The sequence below is a fragment of the Vidua chalybeata genome, chromosome 3, assembly GCF_026979565.1.
Source record: "Vidua chalybeata isolate OUT-0048 chromosome 3, bVidCha1 merged haplotype, whole genome shotgun sequence".
NCBI classification, from domain to species: Eukaryota; Metazoa; Chordata; class Aves; order Passeriformes; family Viduidae; genus Vidua; species Vidua chalybeata.
Genome location: NC_071532.1, coordinates 111,672,297 through 111,693,809, shown reverse-complemented (window position 1 = coordinate 111,693,809; position 21,513 = coordinate 111,672,297). Strand labels below are relative to the sequence as shown.

Genomic DNA, 21,513 nt, shown 5'->3' with positions numbered 1-21,513 from the left:
CTCCACAGGGAGAAATCCAACAAATGAAATTTTTCCTGGGCTTGGGAATTGGTGAAATTTAGGATTTTGAGACTATTCCAAACCGACCGGACACGATCCTGAGGGAATAAATCCTCGACTCGGCTTTGCCTTGAGGGGTTGGGCTGGATGATCTCCGGGAGCTCCGGAATTCCGTGATTCCCGGAATTCCAGGTTTTTTTTTTTTTTTGGGAACTTGCCTTGTCGTTCATGAGCTGGTGGTTCAGGGGAGTCCACGAGCTCAGCCGGAGCCGGAGCTTGGAGCCATCCGGGTTTTTGGGAGGTGCAAACGCCATGGGGAGGGTGGATCCGCCTTCACCGCCGGTGGCTAAAAACGGAAAAAAGATGGAAAAGAAATAGAATTTTCATGAGGAATCCAGTGGACCAAAGATGGGCATTATCCCAGTGCCATTCCTTCATTTTCATGGGAAAAAATAGAATTTTAGTGAGGAATCCAATGGGACAAAGATGGGCGTTATCCCTGTGGCATTCCTTCATTTTTATGGGAAAAATAGAATTTTAATGAGGAATCCAATGGGACAAAGATGGGCATTATCCCTGTGCCATTCCTACATTTTTATGGGAAAAAATGGAATTTTAATGAAGAATCCAATGGGACAAAGGTGGGCGTTATCCCTGTGCCATTCCTACATTTTTATGGAAAAAAATAAAATTTTAGTGAAGAATCCAATGGGACAAAGGTGGGCGTTATCCCTGTGCCATTCCTACATTTTTATGGGAAAAAATAAAATTTTAGTGAAGAATCCAATGGGACAAAGATGGGCGTTATCCCTGTGCCATTCCTACATTTTTATGGGAAAAAATGGAATTTTAATGAAGAATCCAATGGGACAAACGTGGGCGTTATCCCTGTGCCATTCCTTCGATTTTACGGGGAAAAATGGAATTTTAATGAGGAATCCAGTGGACCAAAGATGGGCGTTATCCCTGTGCCATTCCTTCATTTTCATGGGAAAAAATAGAATTTTAGTGAGGAATCCAATGGGACAAAGATGGGCATTATCCCAGTGCCATTCCTTCATTTTCATGGGAAAAAATAGAATTTTAGTGAGGAATCCAATGGGACAAAGATGGGCGTTATCCCTGTGGCATTCCTTCATTTTTATGGGAAAAAATAGAATTTTAATGAGGAATCCAGTGGGACAAGGGTGGGCGTTATCCCAGTGCCATTCCTTCATTTTTATGGGAAAAATAGAATTTTAATGAGGAATTCAATGGGACAAAGATGGGCATTATCCCTGTGCCATTCCTACATTTTTATGGGAAAAAATAGAATTTTAGTGAAGAATCCAATGGGACAAAGATGGGCGTTATCCCTGTGCCATTCCTTCATTTTTATGGGAAAAAATGGAATTTTAATGAAGAATCCAATGGGACAAAGATGGGCGTTATCCCTGTGCCATTCCTTCATTTTTATGGGAAAAAATAGAATTTTAGTGAGGAATCCAATGGGACAAAGGTGGGCGTTATCACTGTGCCAATCCTTCATTTTTATGGGAAAATATGGAATTTTAATGAAGAATCCAGTGGGACAAGGGTGGGCGTTATCCCTGTGCCATTCCTTCATTTTTATGGGAAAAAATGGAATTTTAACGAGGAATCCAATGGGACAAGGGTGGGTGTTATCCCTGTGCCATTCCTTCATTTTTATGGGAAAAAATGGAATTTTAATGAGGAATCCAGTGGAACAAAGATGGGCGTTATCCCTGTGCCAATCCTTCGTTTTTATGGGAAAAAATAGAATTTTAGTGAGGAATCCAATGGGACAAAGATGGGCGTTATCCCTGTGCCATTCCTTCATTTTTATGGGAAAAACTATAATATTAACAAGGAATCCAATGGAACAAAGGTGGGCATTATCACTGTGCCATTCCTTCATTTTTTTTTGGGAAAAAGTAGAATTTTAACAAGGAATTCAGTGATTTCATGGAAGAAACATGAACGTTATACCTGTGCCATTCCTTCTTTTTCGTGGAAAAAAATAGACTTTTAAGAATGAATCCAGTGATTCCATAGACCAAAGATGGGCGTTATCCCTGTGCCATTCTTTCGTTTTCATGGGAAAAATGGAATTTTAATAAGGAATCCAATGGAACAAAGATGGACATTATCCCTGTGCCATTCCTTCATTTTCATGGAAAAGTTTATAATTTTAACAAGGAATCCAGTGGAACAAAGGTGGCCGTTATCCCAGTGCCATTCCTTCATTTTCATGGGAAAAATGGAATTTTTACAAGGAATCCAATGATTTCATAGCATTTTTTAAAAAATAATTTAAATATGATTTTAGGGAATCCAGTGATTCCATAGCATTGCACGTGCACTGGTTTCATAGCACTTTTTTTTTTTCTGGAAAAAAGAATGATTTTAACATTCCATAGAACAAACATGGACGCTATCCCTGTGCCATTCCTTCGTTTTCATGGGAAAAATGGAATTTTAACAAGGAATCCAATGGAACAAATATGGACATTATCCCTGTGCTGTTCCTTTCTCCTCATGGGAAAAATTATAATTTTAAAAAGGAATCCAATGGAATAAAGATGGGCGCTATCCCTCTGCCATTCCTTCATTTTCATAGGAAAAATATAATTTTAACAAGGAATGCAATGATTCCATAGAACAAAGATGGGCGTTATCCCTGTGCCATTCCTTCATTTTCACGGGAAAAAAAATTAATTTTAACAAGGAATCCAATGATTCCATAGAACAACGTCCATTCCGTGAACGTTATCCCTGTGCCATTCCTTCATTTTCATGGAAAAAAAAATTTAAGAGGGAATCCAATGATTTCATAGAACAAACATGAGCATCATCTCTGTGCCATTCCTTCGTTTTTGTGCGGGGAAAAAAAAATCCAACAAGGAATTCAATGATTTTATAGCACATAAATGACACAAAATGGAGAAATAATTTGAAATTAAGGTGGAGTGAGGCTTTCTGATTTTGCGTAGCTGCAATATCCGTGAGATTAAAGTCTTGGAAGTGGCCAAGAACCAGTGGGAAAGGGCTTGGAGCAACCTGGGACAGTGGAAATTGTCCCTGCCCATGGGTGGGGGAGGAATGGGATGAGCCCTAAATTATTTGCCAGCCCCAAACCATCCTGAGATTCCGGGATTTCCCACTGGAACCTCCGTGCACTAATAAAGAATCAATAATTAATTAATAATTAAGCAGGTCTTCCCCATCACAAGTGTTAATGGTTATTCCTTTGAACAGGTGGAGTCGAGATCCCAAAAAAAATGTGGATTTGGCACCCGGGGACGTGTTTTGGTGGTGACCACGGCTGATGGTTGGACTTGGTGATCCCAAAGGATTTTTCCACCCTTAACAACTCCGTGATTTTTGCAGGAATTTCCGCATCAAGTAAATCTTGATTTACCAAAATCTTCGGAAATATGGAGGAATCAGACATCTCCCAAAATCAGACGTTTACCAAAATCTCAAAATCTCCCCCTTTTGGGACACCAAACGTCTGAATTTTGCTCAGACAAAGAAATTTTTCCATAAATCCCTGCCCAAACATAGGAAAAGGGATTTTTTTCCCCCTTCATCTTCTCTCCTGCAGTTGGATTCTGCAGGGTAATTCCTCACCTCAGCTCTCCAATTTCCAGGCTGGAGCCTTAAGCAGCCTGAAAACCAAATAATTTCTTTACCACATTAAAAAAAAAAAAAATCTCTGTTCCCTGCATAAATTTATTCAGCAATTTTTTTTCTCTAAATACCTCAGATCACTTTAAAGCTCCACGGTGGCAGGATGGATAATGGGATTTTTGGGACAAAAGAAAGGCAAATCCGGGAATTAAATCCCATATTGTGTTACCAGCCTGTGCTGAAGCCAAGCACATCAAAACCCACCCAGAAAATGGGTTTTTGTAGCTACTCTCAGACCCCTATTCCTTACCCAGACAAAATTCCTCTCTATTTCAATGGATTCATCTTCAAAAATCACTGCGGGATCTGTCTGGGCACATCAATTTTATGCTTAATTTTTCCTTCCTTTCTTAAGTTATTATAGAGTCAATAAAATATATTAAAAAAAAAAAAAAAAAAAAAAAAAAAAAACAGCAACCAAACAAAAGAAACCTGAAAAATAAGGGGAAAAATGGAACAAAAAACCACACACACACACAAAAACCCAAAAAGGCAAACAAAAAACCCAAACAAAAAACCAACCAAACAAACAAACAAAAACAAAGCAAACAAAAAAACAGAAAAATGCCCCCCCCCAAAAAAAAAAAAACAAAGAAAAAATCTGTTGCATTTTTCTCTCCGTGCTCAGGAAATAAAATCTGTTACAAAAATCTGAGTTTTTTCTCCTTTTTTAAAAAAATTTTGGGGGGCTAAAGCTCCTTAAATAAATAACAAATTACCTCTCTGATTTTAAAAAGCTGAAGGACTCACCAAGGTTTCACATCCACCTTCTTGTGCAAGCGAGTAGGTGGATTTTGGGGTGGATTTGGGATCATTCCCTGCCTCGTTTCTGTTTTGTTTCCCTGCAATTTCAAAGCCCAGGGAAGAGAAACAGCTCAGCTGCCAAAAAAACAGGTCCAGGCACCCGTGTCCTGTTTTTCAGGGACAGCTTTGGCCATTAGTCACAAACCCCACGCTCCTGTGCCAGCTTTCCTCAGGGATTTGGGAACTTGGGGCTGGAGCATTCCCAAAGCAGCTCCGAGGACTGGGAGCCTTTGGAAGCCCTAAAGAGGCAAAAATGTGGCTCAGGATCTGGGAAAAGTCGGAAAGTTCAGGATTTGGGAAAAGTCTGTCTGAAACCTTCAGGATTTGGGAAAAGTCTGTCTGAAAGTTTGGGATTTGGGAAAAAATGTGTCTGAAACTTCAGGATCTGGGAAAAGTCTCTCAGAAACCTTCAGGGTTTGGGAAAAGTCCGTCTGAAACCTTCAGGATCTGGGAAAAGTTTGTCAGAAACCTTCAGGATTTGGGAAAACTCTGTGTGAAAGTTCGGGATTTGGGAAAAAATGTGTCTGAAATTTCAGGATTTGGGAAAAGTCTGTCTGAAACCTTCAGGATCTGGGAAAAGTCTCTTGGAAACCTTCAGGATTTGGGAAAAGTCTGTCTGAAACCTTCAGGATTTGGGAAAAGTCTGTCTGAAAGTTCAGGATCTGGGAAAATTCTGAGACTAGGATCTAGGAAAAATCTGTCTGAAACTTCAGAATCTGGGAAAAATGTGAAACTTTTGGATCTGGAAAAGTCTGAAACTGCAGGATCTGGGAAAAGTCCATCTGAAACTTCAAGATGTGGGAAAAATGTGTCTGAAAGTTCAGGATTTGGGAAAAATCTGTCTGAAAATTCAGGATCTGGGAAAATTCTGAGACTAGGATCTGGGAAAAGTCTGTCAGAAACCTCAGGATTTTGGAAAAGTCTGAAAGTTCAGGATTTGGGAAAAGTCTGTCTGAAACCTTCAGGATCTGGGAAAAGTCTCTCAGAAACCTTCAGGATTTGGGAAAAGTCTGTCTGAAAGTTCAGGGTCTGGGAATTCTGTCTGGAACTTCAGACCTGGGAAAATCTCTGTGAAACTTCTGAATCTGGGAAAAATCTGAAACTAGGATCTGGCAAATGTCTGTTTGAAACTGCAGGATCTGGGAAAAGTCTGTGAAACTTCAAGATGTGGGAAAAATGTGTCTGAAACTTCAGGATTTGGGAAAAATCTGTCTGAAAGTTCAGGATTTGGGAAAAGTCTGTCTGAGACTTCAGGGTCTGGGAAAAGTCTGAAACTGCAGGATCCAGGAAAAGTCTGAAACCTCAGGATCTGGGGCAAATCTGTCTGAAAATTCATGATCTGGGAAAATCTGAAACTTCAGGATCTGGGAAAAGTCTGAAACTTCAGGATCTGGGAAAAGTCTGTCTGAAACTTCAGGATTTGGGACAAATGTGAAACTTCAGGATCTGGGAAAAGTCCATCTGAAACTTCCTCATGGGGAGAAGTGGAGGGGCAGGCCTGGATCTCTTCTCTCTCCATCTGTAGGACGCCAGGGAAAGGCTGGATCAGGGTGGATTTTAGGAAAAAGTTCTTCCCCCGGAGGGTGCTGGGGCTGGAAGAGCTCCCCAGGGAACGGTGACATTCCCAAGGCTGACAGAAATCCAGGACAACGCTCCCAGGGATGCACAGGGTGGGAATTTTGGGGTGTCTGGGCAGGGCCAGGGGTTGGATTTGATGATCTGGGTGAGTCACCTGGAGAAGCCACATTCCATAATTCCATAATAATTCCATAATAATTCCATAATAATTCCATAATAATTCCATAAAGCTGCACAAGCCACAGAACTGCCTGGATTGCACTGGATATTTGAGTATTTAGTGGAATTCCTCAAAGCTGCACATGCTGGGGCTCAGTGCTCACTTAGGAGCTCATTCATGGAATGGTTTGGGTGGGAAGGGACCTTAAAAATCATCCAGTTCCACCTTTTTCCGTGGAAAAGCAGCTGGAATTCTGAGCAGGGCTGGGATCAAGAGGCTGCTCAGCCAAGGTTTCGCTTTTCTTCTGCAAGATTCCTTATCTTTGGACTGGCTGCCCAAAATAACAAATAACATTCCAGAGATTGCTCCAGCTCGTTCTTCCCACATCCCGGGATGAAATGAGGCTCAGGTGATCCCAAAACATTCCAGCAGCAGGAGACAGGAGGGGAGGTTAACAAGGATCGAGCCTTAAATAGACATCAGGAAAATGTTGGTTCATTGCCCAAAGAGGAAAAGATATTGAAACACAATGAGAAAAAAAAACCCAAAAAAAACCAAAAAAAACAAAAAAACCAAACAAAAACAAAAACAAACAAACAAAAAAAAAAAAACAAAAAACCAACAACAACAACAAAAACCACAAAAAAAAACCCAACCAAACAAACAAAAAAACCCAATCAATTTTCACTGTAAAAAAAATGAAAAGGAAATGTAGGAGCATGTGGCAGGTGTGGTAAATATCAGTGCAAAGAGATTAAAAAAAAAAAAAAAACACCCACAATTTTTTTGAGTTTATACAGGGTTAAAAAGAGCAAAATTGCCTGTCCCTAGGAATGGTTCACAGTTGGGATGGGAGAATCCAAGAAATTTGGATATGAAGGAGACACAAAGTTTCACAGGGCAGGAGGCAGGAATGGTGCCTTCTCACAGCAGGAAAATTCCACTTGGAAACCACTGGAAATACCTCCACTGACTCCAGTACAAGTTGGAATTTTAAAATGGTTTCAAAAATAAGTGATTCCGTTGAAGAAAGCTCAAGGATCCATAATGATCATATCCCATCAACCAGGGGCGTTGGAATAATTCCCTTTACCTGGGCTAATCTCTGCTTGACCGTACTCAAAACAACTCCTGCAGAAGCAGAACCACTTCATTCGTGATTTTTTGACCACATCTCTGCAGAAATGAAACCTCTGTGGTGCACAGAGCCTGCTGCATGCAGAGATTTAAGGATGTGTTCCCCTAATCCCATCAATCCACGCGGCAGCAACGGAGCAGTAGGAGGAGTTCGGCTGGGAATAAATTCAAAAAGTTTAGAATTTAACGGAATCAACCTCAAGTTAAAGCAGGAGAGTGATTTTGATTGTAGATTATTATATCAAAGTAAAGAGTGCAGTGATGGGAGAAAGGCTTTAAGCAGCAGCACCAAGCACAGGTACAGGCAGGGCAGAGGGTGGACTGGGAAGGACCTGGGGCTGAAATCAGTAATCAATAATCAGTAATCAATAATCAATAATCCAGCGAGGCTGGGATTTCTCCAAGGATTCCAGCGTGTTTTCCAAGCATTCCCTGAGCTTGTTTTGTTTGCATGATTCCTTTAAACCCCCTTCACTGGAGAGTGCCTTCATGGAATCACGGAATTGTTCAGGCTGGGGAAAGACCTCTGGGACCAGCAAATCAAAACACAAACCCAGCCCTAATCCATGTCCCCAAGTGCCACATCCTCGTGGGTTTTGGACATTTCCAAGGATGGGGATTCCACCACTGCCCTGAGCAGCTGCTCCAATGCTTGACCACCCAAATATCCAACCTGAGCCTCCCCTGGCACAGCTTGAGGCCGTTCCCTCTCCTCCTGTCCCTGTTCCCTGGGAGCAGAGCCTGACCCCCCTGGCTGTCCCCTCCTGTCAGGAGTTGTGCAGAGCCACAAGGTCCCCTCTGAGCCTCCTTTTCTCCAGGCTGAGCCTCTTTCCCAGCTCCCTCAGCCCCTCCTGGTGCTCCAGCCTCTTCCCCAGCTCCATTCCCTTGCCTGGACACTCTCCAGCCTCTCAGTGTCCTTCTTGTCCCAGAGCTGTCCCCAGCCCTGGAGGTGCCCCAGCAGCGCCAGCACAGGGGACAGCACTGCCCTGGCCCTGCTGCCACCCCAGAGCTGGCACAGCCCAGGTGCCACCGGCCTCTTGCCCAGCTGGGCGCGCCCATCCACAGGGATCTGTGAGGATGCAAACACTGGGAGCACCGCTGCCCTGCCGGTGTGCAGAGCTCCCGCTGGCATTTCCCACCGGCGTTTCCCACCTTGCTCCCCGCACCCCGGTATCCCCCCCGCCCTCCCGACGGCGCTTGTGCCACCTCCCAGCGCGTTTTGTATCCCCGCCCCGCCGTGCCAACGCTGCGGTTGTCCCCCTGTGACACCCCCGGTGTCCCCTGGCACGTGTCCGCTCGTGCCCCACCGCAGCGACACCCCCTCCCCACGCCCTCCCGGGGGTCCCGTGTCCCCCCGTGTCCCCCCGTGTCCTCTCACCTTCCTCCTCCCGCCTGCGGACGCCGCCTCCTCCTCTTCCTCCTCCCCCCCGTCCGCATCCCGTCGCTATGGCAACCCCGGGGGGGGGGCGGCGCCAGCCAATCAGCTCCCGCCTCCTCCTCCCGCCCGTCCGCATCCCGTCTCCGCGGCAACCCCGGGGGGCGCCAGCCAATCAGAGCCCCCCAGCGGGGTTAGAGAGGCCGGGGGTTCCGATCTACCTAGCAACCAGCCCGGCGCGCTCTGATTGGCTGGGCGGCGGGGAGTGGGCGGAGCGCGATGGCGCGGGGGGCGTGGCCCCCGCGAGGGGCGTGGCCGGGCGCTGCCGTTGCTGCCGCCGCCGCCACCCGAGGGGCGCGCGCGGGACCGTGAGGGCGGCGGGAGCCGCGCAGGTAACGGGGACGCGGCGGGGCCGCGCCGCCCTCAGGGGCTCGTCCTGCCCGCCCCGGGGACAGGCGGCCGCGGGGCTCGCCGGCCGTGCAGCGGGGCGGCCGCGCAGCGCACCCGGGGGGATGCCGGTGCTGCGCTCGGCGGGCGGGCGGAGGACGGGGGGATGCTGGCCATGAGCGCCGGGAACGGGCCGGATCCGCTCCTCGTGAGGCCGGGGATGCTGGCCCGGGCTCCCCATGCCGTAGTGCGGTGCGGCGGCCCCGGGGAGGGGATGCGGGTGCCTCACCGCCCTTTGCTGAGGGCTCAGCGGTGCCGGAGCCTCACCGCCCCTTGCTGAGGGCTCAGCGGTGCCGGAGCCTCACCGCCCTTTGCTGAGGGCTCGGGGGATGCCGGAGCCTCACCGCCCTTTGCTGAGGGCTCAGGAGGTGCCGGAGCCTCACCGCCCTTTGCTGAAGGCTCAGCGGTGCCGGAGCCTCACCGCCCTTTGCTGAGGGCTCGGGGGATGCCGGAGCCTCACCGCCCTTTGCTGAGGGCTCAGGAGGTGCCGGAGCCTCACCGCCCCTCGCTGAGGGCTCAGCGGTGCCGGAGCCTCACCGCCCTTTGCTGAGGGCTCAGCGGTGCCGGAGCCTCGCCGCCCTTTGCTGAGGGCTCAGGAGGTGCCGGAGCCTCACCGCCCTTTGCTGAGGGCTCAGGAGGTGCCGGAGCCTCACCGCCCTTTGCTGAGGGCTCAGCGGTGCCGGAGCCTCACCGCCCTTTGCTGAGGGCTCAGCGGTGCCGGAGCCTCACCGCCCCTCGCTGAGGGCTCGGGGGATGCCGGAGCCTCGCCGCCCTTTGCTGAGGGCTCAGGAGGTGCCGGAGCCTCACCGCCCTTTGCTGAGGGCTCGGGGGATGCCGGAGGCTCACCGCCCCTTGCTGAGGGCTCAGGAGGTGCCGGAGCCTCACCGCCCTTTGCTGAGGGCTCAGCGGTGCCGGAGCCTCACCGCCCTTTGCTGAGGGCTCGGGGGATGCCGGAGCCTCACCGCCCTTTGCTGAGGGCTCGGGGGATGCCGGAGCCTCACCGCCCTTTGCTGAGGGCTCGGGGGATGCCGGAGCCTCACCGCCCTTTGCTGAGGGCTCGGGGGATGCCGGAGCCTCGCCGCCCCTCGCTGAGGGCTCGGGGGATGCCGGCGCTGTCCGTGCGCTCCCCGGATCCCTCCGGGCACGCCGTGCGGGTGTTCGGGCACGGCTCCGCCGCTCCCCGCGCCTCGGCCGTGCGGCAGCGATGCGAGGGGATGCTGCTGCCGCCGGTGCATTTGTTCCTTGTGCCTTTCCAAAGGGAACCCCCGGCTCGGCCGGCAGCCTGCCTGCTCCCCATGCCGGGGAGCTGCAGGATTTCCCCTCTCCAGGCCCTTCCCGTGGAATAGGAGCTCGCGGAGAGAGGTGACAGACCTGTCCCTCCATCCCTGCCCGTGGTGCGGGGCTTGGGATGAGCTTCAGAGTCCCCTCCGACCCAAACCATTCCACGATTCCATGACAAACGTGGAAAATGATTGCGTTGTTTCTGCCTTTCCGTCCTCCCTCTTTGCTCCTGATTGAAATAGGGGATGTGGGGGATTACGGTGTGGTGCAGGAGCGGAAGAGGCTGGAGTTTCTTTCCCACTAATTCATTAGAATGGAGTTGGGAGAATAATTTGTTCTCCTTTTGTGGGTGGGAAAGGGCTGGGGAAGTGCAATGAATGAGTTCCTCTCCTTTCTCCAGGGTCACAACTGGGTGGGGAATGGCTGAGAGGACATTTTCCTCTCCTCCAGGAGGAGTCTGATTTGTTGTTTCATCTATCTCCCCATTTCTCTGGGATAGATAACTGGGAATTAATCCCATCCTTTCATTCTAAAGCCTGATGAGCTTTTCTTTTTCCTCATTGCTCCCTGAGGGACTTTGAAATTTAGTTTTTGAAAAAACAAAAAACCCTCCTTGTGGGAATCAACCCTTTCTCCTCGTGATTTTCACTGTTTATAATAATTGCCTGTGCATGTCTTAATTAATCCTTTCCAGCAAGAATGGGATGGGCTTCTCCTTCTGATAAAGAATGTAAAAATCCACAACCACAGGAACAAACTGCTCCTTTTGCCTGCGTTTTCTTTCCAGTGCTTGTGGTGGGAGGGGAGGCCTCCCCTCCTCTTTTCATCCCTGGTGTCATCGAAAGTGTTTTGTTTTTCTGTACATACAAAAACAACCACAAAAATCTCCTGTGCAGAGGCTTAACAAAGAGTGCACAAACTGGATCTGTGGTGAGGAACTCTCCTGACACTGAGGGTTGCTTATTACAGCACCCATCTGTCTGCACCAATTAATGGATCACCCATGGGCTGCTGTGCAAAACCTGGGGCTCCTTTCGCAATGGAATCCTTCTCTTTTTGCTTCATTTCACCCGGAATTATTTCAGTTTTCCCAGGGCCAGGTTGTCCATTTTGGTGTGCTTTCCCTCCTCCTAAATGCATTCTTAATTTTATTTATGATACTCTAATGATTATCTTAAATATGACAATTTTTTATGCTTTTTGCATAGGTAAAACTTATTTTTTTTTCTTTGTGGCTCATTGAATCTTTGTTTTTCCATGTTTTCTTCAGCTTGAGGCTGTGGGGAAGGCAGAGGAGAGGTGGATGTGTTTGGATCCTGCTGTTTTGTGTGTCATTAATATGATTTCCCTGGAGCATTCTTGGACTTTTTCCCAAAACTCCAGATCCTGACCTGGATTTGCCCAATTTTTGTGGTGCAGACTTTAAGTGGTGTGAGCACAGTTCACAGGTTGCTTCTGAACCCTTTTTTTGGAAGTTTTTTTTACAGATCACTGTGATTACACCTCAATTACAGTGAGCAAAAAAAAAAAAAGTCCCTTGCTCATCCTCACTCAAACTGGGGAATAAAATCCTTTGGAGTTAATTTAGGAGAAACCAAAGAAAAATTGTGAATCCACAGTTCTGGAAATGCCAACAAACTCAAAAAGTTTTTTTTTTTTGGGGGGGGATGGATTCCAAGGGGGATTAAGCACCTTGTCCAACATGGCATCACAGACTGGTTTGGGTTGGAAGGGACCATTTATTTCCAATCTTTCTGCCAGGGAACTTCACAAAACAGAGCAGGAATTGGTTTTATCTGTCTGCAGCTCCTGACCTCCTGCTCAGGAGTTGGGGATGTGCAGGAAGGCCCCAGGCTGGTGATGCTCCCTGGCAGGTGGGGCACTTCAGCTCCTCCTTTCTTCCCAGAACTGCCAAATTATTGTAAAGTCCACCTGAGAAATTACATTTTTTTTTCAATCAGAAGGACACAACTTTTCAGGCTCATACCATCTTGAAACTGGCCTAAAACCAGGTGTGGTTACACAGAACGTGTGCTAAATGTTGTGGTTGATCTGGATCTCTTTAAACTCAGTGTGTTGACTCTTCACAGCAACATTTCCTTCAGAATACGAGCTGAGATTTGAGCTCTGTTGCTTCTGCCACTCCAGGTGTGTAGGTAGTTCTCTTTTTCCCTTTTTTTTTTTTTTTTTTTTTTTTTTGGCTCATGGTTTGTTTTTCCTGGCTTTGGAGCTTCTCCTATTTCTATTTTTTCCCTTATTTCAGTGCTGCCTCAGCCATGACTTCCCCTGTGAGAGGGAGAAGCAGCCTGTGAAAGCAAAGTTGTCAATAAACTGAATTTAACGTGGTTATTTTTAGCAGCTTGGTCTTTTTTTTTTTTTTTTCCCTCTTTGCATGTTTGTTTTTAACCAGCCTGTCTCCAAAAAGCTCCAGCCAAACTCTTTCCCCTCTCACAGAAAAGCCCAGAATTGTTTAGGTTGGAAGGAACCCCTCGAGATTATCCAGTCCAACCCACAAACTGCACTGAGGGTTTAAAACCTTAATTTTTCTGACCATAAGATGGGCCTGTGTAAATAAAAATGTTCATAGCAGCACATGTCTGGTAATTAAATTTTTCCTGTCTCTCACTACAGGCAGAAAAGAAAAACGTTTTCCAAGGAAAAACCCTGTTCTCTCAAGATTGGGAATCTGTTCAGATCTGTGGTTTTGGGAATATTGATGGAATATTTGGGGTTTTCTAAATTCCCGTTGCTTCTTTAACAATAATTCACTTTAAAGCAGCTGCTTAGAGACTGGATTTTGCAAATTTTACCGTTTCAAGACAAAATTGTTGTTAAAAATGAGCTTTTTTTTTTTTTTTTTTGCACTCTTGGGGCTCTGTGAATGGATGTGTGCAATTAAAGAAAAGCAGATTAAAATGCCACATTTGAGCCCAGGTAGCCAAACCTCCCTGGGCAGGCCAGTGGCGAGCTGGGACTTGTGGGGTTGGTGGTGCTGGTGACTGGATTTGTGTTTTTGTTTTATAATTATTCCTCAGGAGTTCCGAGCACCGAGATGCTATCGGTGGGGGTGAGTCACAAACAGCCTGGTTTCAGCGTGGCCAAGCTGAAAGTGTGGGGTTTTCTAAAAATATTCTGTCCTAATCAGTATGATCCCCATGTTTTCACCATTTTTGGGTGCTTGTCTTCCACTGAATTTTCCTGTCTTCCATTCAATTCGTCCATCTTCCGTTCATTTCCTCCAGATATTGTAAAAAAAAAAATCAGGATTAAAACTCACAGAAGGACCTTGTAGGAGAACTTGAAGCAGTTTGTTTGCCAGCTTAGGAATTGAGAGGTAAAATATTTTAATATTTTCATGGATTCCCAGGTTTCTCAGTGTGTTCCGTCTCTGTTGTGTTTTGTGCTCCAGGTTTTCCAGGACAAAAAGCAGGAAGCCCCTGGAGCGCTGCCCTGTCACCATGGGCTCCACCGTGTGGGAATGTGGTTGAAACCTCAACATTTAATCCACAGAGGACTGAGAGGGGGAAAAAAAAAGGGGAAGATTTCTTCTGGAACCTGTCTGGATTGAGCTGAGGATGCTGAACACAAAAACTCTTCCAGCTGGGAGGAACCTCAAGCAAGGCCTGGAAATATTTTGGTGAAATAAATTTCGGATCCGCGAGGAGCCGGAAGATCTGCTGGCCCCGTTGCTGGGCTGGAAGGATGGCTGTGGGCTGGGTGCTGTGCTCCCTGTGGGTTTTGGGGTCTGGGTGGCCCCCACAGGAGGGCACAGCCTGTTCTCCTGCGAGCCCATCATCCTCAGGATGTGCCAGGACCTGCCCTACAACACCACCTTCATGCCCAACCTCCTCAACCACTACGACCAGCAAACAGCAGCTCTGGCCATGGAGGTAAACCTGTTTTTTTTTCTTTTTTCCCCATAAATACATATTTATTTTTATTAATATTTCTTTATTATAACATTTTTCGTTAATATATATTTATTATTTTCATAAATGCATCTTTATATGCTTAATTTCGGCCTTTAGTTCACCGATAATTGATAAGAGAATCCAAAGGGAGGAAAAAAAATCAAATATAACCCCAAATATCATATTCTGAATAGTCAAAGTATTCCATGACTACAGGTCCTGCCTAATTGAGTATCACTGAGTGGGAAATGCTTATTTTAAATACCTAAAGTCTGATTTATACAAGACTTCCTCAGTCTATTTTCCATCCTACCCAAGGAGTTTCCTCATTTGATATTATGTGATGACACTAAAAAGAATGGAAATTCAGAATATTAAGGTATTCTGTGATAAGACTAAAAGGAATGGAAATTCAGAATATGAATCAAATTCTTGCTCTCAACCTGTTCAAAATTCCGTGAGGGGTTTGTGCAGGTTTGGTTTATTTCTATTTTTTAAAGAACCCTTGTGGGTAAATCTGTGAGAAATGAAAGAATAATGCTGTTTTTTCATCTTGGAATGCTCTTCCTGACAGCACAAAACCTGAATTTCATTGTTCTTGTTCAATAATACAAAGCTTTAGCTTTGCGTGGTTTGTGTGTGGAAGAGTTTGGGAATTAAATGTGGTGGATTTTTAAAAACTGAGGTTCTTTCCCTTAAATTTCTTTGGAGGAACTGTGGGCTTGGATTGCAGTGGCTCCTTTGGGTCTGCAGGTTCTGATTATCCTGGATGTGGAGCAACAGGAGTCAATTTTGTTGTAAAACAGAGCAAAAGGAGTGAATTTTGTTGTGAAATAGAGAAAAAAAGGAGTGAATTTTCTTGTAAAACAGAGCAAAATGAGTGAATTTTGTTGTGAAATCGAGCAAAAGGAGTGAATTTTGTTGTAGAATTGGTTCTGGCAAATTCTGAGGCACTGGAGCAGAATTCCCAGAGGATCCCTGGGAGTGTCCAAGGAGAGGCTGGAGCCCCCTGGGCCAGTGGGAGGTGTCAGGGCTGGAATGGGATGGGATTTAAGGGCCCTTCCCACCCAAACCACGCTGGAATTTCATCATTTCATTTATTTATTTATTCTCTAACCTATTTAAAACCGGTTTTTGCTGCTTTCCTCCAATCCCCCTTCGGACTGTGCTGCAGTCAGAACCTCCTGAGGTTTTGGAAGGCTCCGTTTTTATTCCCCAGGCTTTTCCTTTCCTGATGGAATCATTCCAGCTCTCTCCCTGCAGTGTCCTTCTCCAAGTGCTGGCCTTCCTTCCTGCAATTTTGCTGCTTCATTCCTGGGATAATTTGAATTCCCTTCCCCTCTCCCTTTTTTTCCCTAGCCTTGTCCTTGTCCAGGGCACATCACACCACTGATGATTTAAAATCCCATTTTTTCCCTGATAATGGCCATCATCCTGCTCATTTTTCAGCCTTTTTGTTGCTTTCAGACAACTGTCAGAAACATAATTTTTATTTAAAACCCATTTGCTGAAAGGAGTAAATTCCGTGGAGCCCCAGCCTGAGCCAGAACGATCCTGGTGCAATTATCCCGATTTTTGTGGGAGCTTTCTGCCACGGAAAAGGGAACTGAGGAGGGCTCAGAGGTTGCTTCTCTGCCCTCTGTGGTGCAAAAACTCGAGTTAAAAGCAGAAATTACCTGGCACAAAAGGCTGCAATTCGCACCAAAGCCATTCTTAGGCTTAGCACGGGGTGCGTGGGTGGCGTGGCTGTGTTTAACACTCCCTTTTTGCCAATAAAATCAGCATTTAAGGCGGTAATTCCGGGCTGGGGAGGGATTATGGGCCACTTCTGAGTAAAGTGAATGCTGTGAGGAAAGCAGAGCTTCATCAAGATTCAATTCTTCCAATTCAGAGCTTTGGGAACCAAAAAAAAAAAAAAAAAAAAAAAGACTGAAAATCCACAGCGTTTCATAATTATGTTCCCATTCCTTGTATTAACTGAGATTGCACTTTAATGTAAGACTTCAGAAGAGGGAATATTTTTATTATTTGGCTTTTTAGGTGTTATTTAATGACTCAGTTGTTGTGGAGCACTCGAATGCTGGGCTGTTAAATGTTAATGTTGCATTGTGGCATTTTCTGGGAACATCTCTGGTCTCCAAGTTGCCTCCCTGGTTGCTGTGAACATAAAATAATGTAGAAACAGAATCAGGGTGATTCATTTTGTGTACTGTAGGGGAGGCCTTGTAAATCTCTCGTTTCCAGAACCTCTTTTTCACAGCAGCTCATGATACGTTTTTTTTTTTAAACCAAGAAAAATTCAGCTGGTTTGTACTGAAAAGGATGCAATAAAACAGAGTGGAGGTGAAGCAAAAATGAGAATTATTGTTAAGCTGTCGTCTTGCCATCAATAAATTCAGTGGACTTCTCTTCCAATACTGCTGATTGCTTAAAAACCTATTTATTAGTCCTTGAAAAAATCAGCTAAGTTGCTTTTCTGAAACTTTAAGCTGATGTAATTCCTTCATAATTATATTAAAGTCACATCTTCAGGTTAGAGAATCAGCAAAATCAGGGAATGCCAGAAAGGTTTGGGATAAAGGAAACATTAAAGCTCATCCAGTTCCAACCTGGACACCTCCCACTACCCCAGGTTACTCCAGCCTGCCCTTGGGCACTTCCAGGGATGGGACAGCCACAAATCCTCTGGGAATTCTCTTCCACAGCCTCCCCACCCTCCCAGGGAAGGATTTTTTTCCAACATCCCCTCTAAATCTCCCTTTCTTCAGCCTCTTGAATATGGAATATTCCATCAGGGTCCCTCTGCTGCTGGAATCAGCTCCTGCTCCTTGATTCACTCCTGGGAAAGATAATTCCTTCAGCTCTGTGCTTTAATGCAGGAGGATTGGGGGGGGGGGGGGGCTGCTGCTTCCAGGGGCTTGGAGCATTATTTTATTCCCAAATATCCCTGAAGGATCTTGGTGCTTTTGGCAGAGGACAAACACCAATCCAGCCTGGCTATGGCAGAGAATGAAACGAGATTTATTTTGCCTCTGCTGCAAAAAAAAAAATGTTGCCTCTGCTCTTCTAAAAGCAGCAATAAAGGAGTGGTCAGTCCCCAGTGATGAGGAGCTGCTGTCCAGGGCAGGAATTTCCCAGCTCCTCTGGAATTCCTGGGATGAGCTGTCCAGAGCTGGGAGCTGTCCAGGGATTCCGGAGGGTCACTCCTCCTTCCCTGTGGTGCTCTCACACGCAGCGTGCTCTGAGGCGTCCGTGACATTTTCTGTACCCTGCTGACAGGCTGCTTTTGGGCAATATCCATCAGGAATAGCTGCTTTTTAGCAGTGCTGGTAAAACTTCCCTCCCAAAACTTCCCTCCCAAAAATTCCCGAGGATGCTGCGGCATCGTGGGGACGGCGCCGCTCCCACGGCTCCGTGCTTCCATAAATCCTGGGCTGGTGGAAAAGTCAAATTACCCCTCTCCCCCCTCAGGGAGCTGACCTTGTTTTCCCATCTCTTTGGATTATTATTGCTCCAAAGAATTATCTCCTGTCCCTTTTCCACTTAATAATTCCTTGGGCCTTGAAGGATTTGCTGACGCGTGGGAGCAGCGAGCAGTGGGGTTTATCTGCCTTAATGCAGCTTTTGTGGGCGAACATTTTGGTCAGAAAAACGTGGAATTTGGTGGCCTGTCGGAGCCTGTGGCCATTCAACGACAGCTTCTGTCACAAATAAAGAAAAGCAGTTTAATTTGATGATTGCCAAGCTTTTTGAATTAAATAAGCTGTCACCACTTCTATTTTCCTCACCCTGGTTTTTATGGGACCCCACAAACGATGGTGGGAATCAAAGAGGCTTTAAAGGACAGGAGCCAGACGTGGCTGAGGGCTGGATCTGAGTTTTCTTTTGGGATTAAACTGGAGGTCAAAGGCTCTAAAAAGGAGCTGATGCAGTCACCATATGGCCAGGGAGATAATGGCTCTTCCTCTGCCTTCCATTCCCATTTTCCCTATAGAAAAAGAGCAGCAGTTGGGACTCAGGGATGCAGCTGGGTTGGCCAGGAGGTGGAAAAGGGGGAAATGGAGGAATTGGGTTATCCTGAAATTTGGGGTTGGCAGCATGAGGGAAGAAGGTGGAAGAGCACAATGTCCACTCGTGTGCTGATCCCTCCAGGGAACCAGGCCATTGATACAAATAAACCCCCCAGTCACAGAATTTTTGGAATATTTAGAAATGAATTTGCCACAGAATATCCAACTACAGATGTGAGGACATTTGATTTTTTTGGAATTAGTGGTTTCTTGTCTGTTTTGGTGCTCTCAGAGGACAATTCCACTGACCTACCACAGAGCTGCAAGGTCTGTGTGCCCCTGCCAGCCCTATTTTTGTCACCTCTGGAGTCTTAGTCCGTTTTTTCACCTTTTTTTTTAATTTGAAAAGAACCAGAGTGTGTTTAAAATAGCATCAACAGAAGGCATAGCTGTATTTATTCCCAGCCCAGTCTCAACATCTGGGATAAGAGGAATTTTTCCAGCAGAGGTAGGTCAGGTATTAAGTGGCTCATTTAGTGGTGTTTCTTTCCTAATAATCACCAAGGGTGGGGAGAATGTAGAGTGGGAAATCCTTAATTTCTTACCCCCTTAATTCCACCTTTATTCCTTTTCTTCTTCTGCCTTCCCTGTTCACCACATCCCAAATTTCACACTTCTCCTTGGCTTTCTGTGTTCCTCAGCTCTGCCTCCCAAACTCCTGGAAGCACAGGCACATAAAGCTGATGGAAAAGGAGTTTTTAATCAGCTGCTGTTTTGTAAGCAGCCTGATCTTAGGCACTAATTTGCAGCAAGGATTAATTTTCTCGTTAGCGCGTGCGATTGTGATCCCCTCAGAACAATGGAGCTGTGCAGGATCACAGGGATACCAGCTGATTAAAGCCTTCAATTTCATTCATTTTATATTCTCTCATCTCCAGCTGGAATTTTCTACCTTGGAAACAGCCACGCGAAGCCTTTGGATTTGTTTTATTGTGAAAGCAAAGCTTTGGAATCGCAGAGGTTCGGGCAGAGCCCAGGAATTCCTGATAATGCCCTTGGGAATTCCTGCTCTAGGAATACCTGGGGCTGGTCTGTTTGAAATGCAGCAGCCTCTGCTTCAGGCTTGATCTGCAAAGGGCACGAGAGTCAGGCAGAGGTGAAATCCTTAGTGGGAAAGAACAGTCTGGGAAGAGCCAGAGCTGTTACATCCCCGAGCGGGTTTGGTACAGAAACGAGCGTGATCTGACAACTTTGTAAAACGAGCTTTCTGAGGGAGCAGTGCCTCGCGTTAGAGCCGTCAGCTGCATCCTTTTCACAGGAAAATCCAGTGGACTCCGAGATCATCTGAGTGGACGTTGCAAATTCCATGAGCAGTGAATAATTTTTGGTTGTTTGGACAGGAGCAGCAGCCACGGGAGGTGATAATTTGCACCCAGATAAAACGCGCGGCTCTGTGTTCCGTGGACCTGCTCTGAGCTTGGTGGGGGCTGGAGAAAGAAAGGGAAGAAGCTTTGGAAGCAGTTCATCCAGACAAAGTCATGCCCAGGAATAAATTCTGGAATTTTGGGCTGCTGCTGCTGCCGTGTGATTTGTGTTTGGGGGATGTGGTGTTGAGGGGACACAGGGAATGGCTTCCCACTGCCAGAGGGCAGAGTTGGGTGGGATATTGGGAAGAAATTCCTCCCTGTGAGGGTGGCAAAGCCCTGGAATGGAATTCCCAGAGAATTTTTGGCTGTCCCATCCCTGGAAGTGTCCCAGGGCAGGTTGGAGCAGCCTGGGATAGTGGGAGGTGTTCCTGTTTGGCATTTGCAGGTGGGATGGATCCTTCCTGGCCGGAACAGTCACGTGGAGCAGTCTCTGAACATAAAATAATGTTCCTTCAATCCCTGCACTCCAGGAAACCAGGGAAAGGCACCCCAGGGCTGAGCTGCACAGGGCAGCACCAAAAAGAGATTTCCTTCTAAAACAAACACAAAGCACACCAGGGGTCAAACTCCTGCCTGGAGATCACCAGTGCCCAAATATTAAAGCAAAATCACAGGTGTGAGATACCCTGAATTTTTTCCCTCTTACTAACACATGTTCCTCAAAGAACAATTTAGGAAATACTGATTTTTAGTCTTTTATGTTTGTTAACGAGAACGAGATGCCACGTGAGTATTTTTAAAATGCTGACTGTGGCAGTGAGAGGAAAAGAGAAGAGAATAAAGGTTTTGGGGTGTTGTTAAAATGACAAACCAGTGCTTGCACATTGGAGATGAACTCCGTCACCACGTCCATATTTGCTTGAATCCCAGATTAATTCTGATCCGAGCTGAAATGGGAGAACCAAGTTAAACCTTAATGGCTTAGTGCAAACATAGGGGAAGGGAAAAAAAAAAAAAAAGACTTTTATGTAAAGATTCAGTTGAAAGTCAATGCTGCACATCTTAATCAAGATGTATTCACAGGGGGATGTTTTCGGGGTCAGGGAGGCAGATGGCTCTGCCTTGTGGCTCATTCTGCAGCAGCTGGTGGAGCCTTGAGGAGGAATTATTAGGAAAGGTGGAACATGCACGGATTTATTTGGAATAGTTAAATGACAAAGCACTGCACAGTCAGTTGTAGCTTGGCAAATGTAAATTTAGATGCCAGAGAATGTCGTGCTGCTGGGGCATTTTGGGAATGTTTGTTTTGGCTTTTACCATTCTCACCCATTACAGGGTCACAGATATTCCTTCCCATCTTTGTATGATTTTTTTGTGCAGAAAATAGGCAATAAATAATGTTTGGCTGCTTAAAAGCAGGGTGGCTTGGCTGGGATGTGCTTTTTGTGTTGGAAATTGGCTTTTCCCTGCTTTTTCTGGTGCCTGATGGTGGTTCCAGTTATAGGATGGGTCCAGAGGGAAAACCACACCAGAGGGAGAAGACAAGGAACAAATGTGGAATAACTTCAGCACCAAGGAGCAGCTGTCACAAATATTTGTCTTGCTGGCATGGCTGCAGTTTCCTTCTTTGTTCTGGGGAGACATTGGTGAGTTTAGAGGAAGTTCAGATGATTTTTTTGGATTTGGGACACCTTCCACCATCCCAGTTCCTCCAGCCTTTCCTTGGACACTTCCAGGGATCCAGGGGCAG

General features: G+C 46.3%; 2 protein-coding genes across 10 annotated transcripts in view; one reads left to right on the top strand and one right to left on the bottom strand.

The window, feature by feature from the left end:
• Nucleotides 1–8,839, bottom strand: part of FBXO16 (F-box protein 16) — a 39,189-nt gene extending 30,350 nt beyond the window's left edge. For 6 of the 9 annotated variants that reach the window (XM_053939417.1, XM_053939420.1, XM_053939425.1 and 3 more), the window contains exons 1-3: nucleotides 8,751–8,807; nucleotides 7,329–7,527; nucleotides 219–346 (exon numbers count right to left, since the gene is read on the bottom strand). In XM_053939417.1, the coding sequence (XP_053795392.1) occupies nucleotides 219–346; nucleotides 7,329–7,389 (189 nt within the window). In that variant the 5' untranslated portion in view covers nucleotides 7,390–7,527; nucleotides 8,751–8,807. Of the gene's footprint in view, nucleotides 1–218; nucleotides 347–3,943; nucleotides 4,015–4,443; nucleotides 4,504–7,328; nucleotides 7,528–8,750 lie in introns of those variants that run through there. The other 3 variants (XM_053939426.1, XM_053939421.1, XM_053939422.1) reach the window with 3 other exon arrangements.
• A 5,285-nt stretch (nucleotides 8,840–14,124) lies between these two features.
• Nucleotides 14,125–21,513, top strand: part of FZD3 (frizzled class receptor 3) — a 40,826-nt gene continuing 33,437 nt past the window's right edge. Inside the window, exon 1 of the mRNA XM_053938596.1 lies at nucleotides 14,125–14,365. Coding sequence (XP_053794571.1) covers nucleotides 14,279–14,365 — 87 coding nt within the window. The 5' untranslated portion in view covers nucleotides 14,125–14,278. The remainder of the gene's footprint in view (nucleotides 14,366–21,513) is intronic.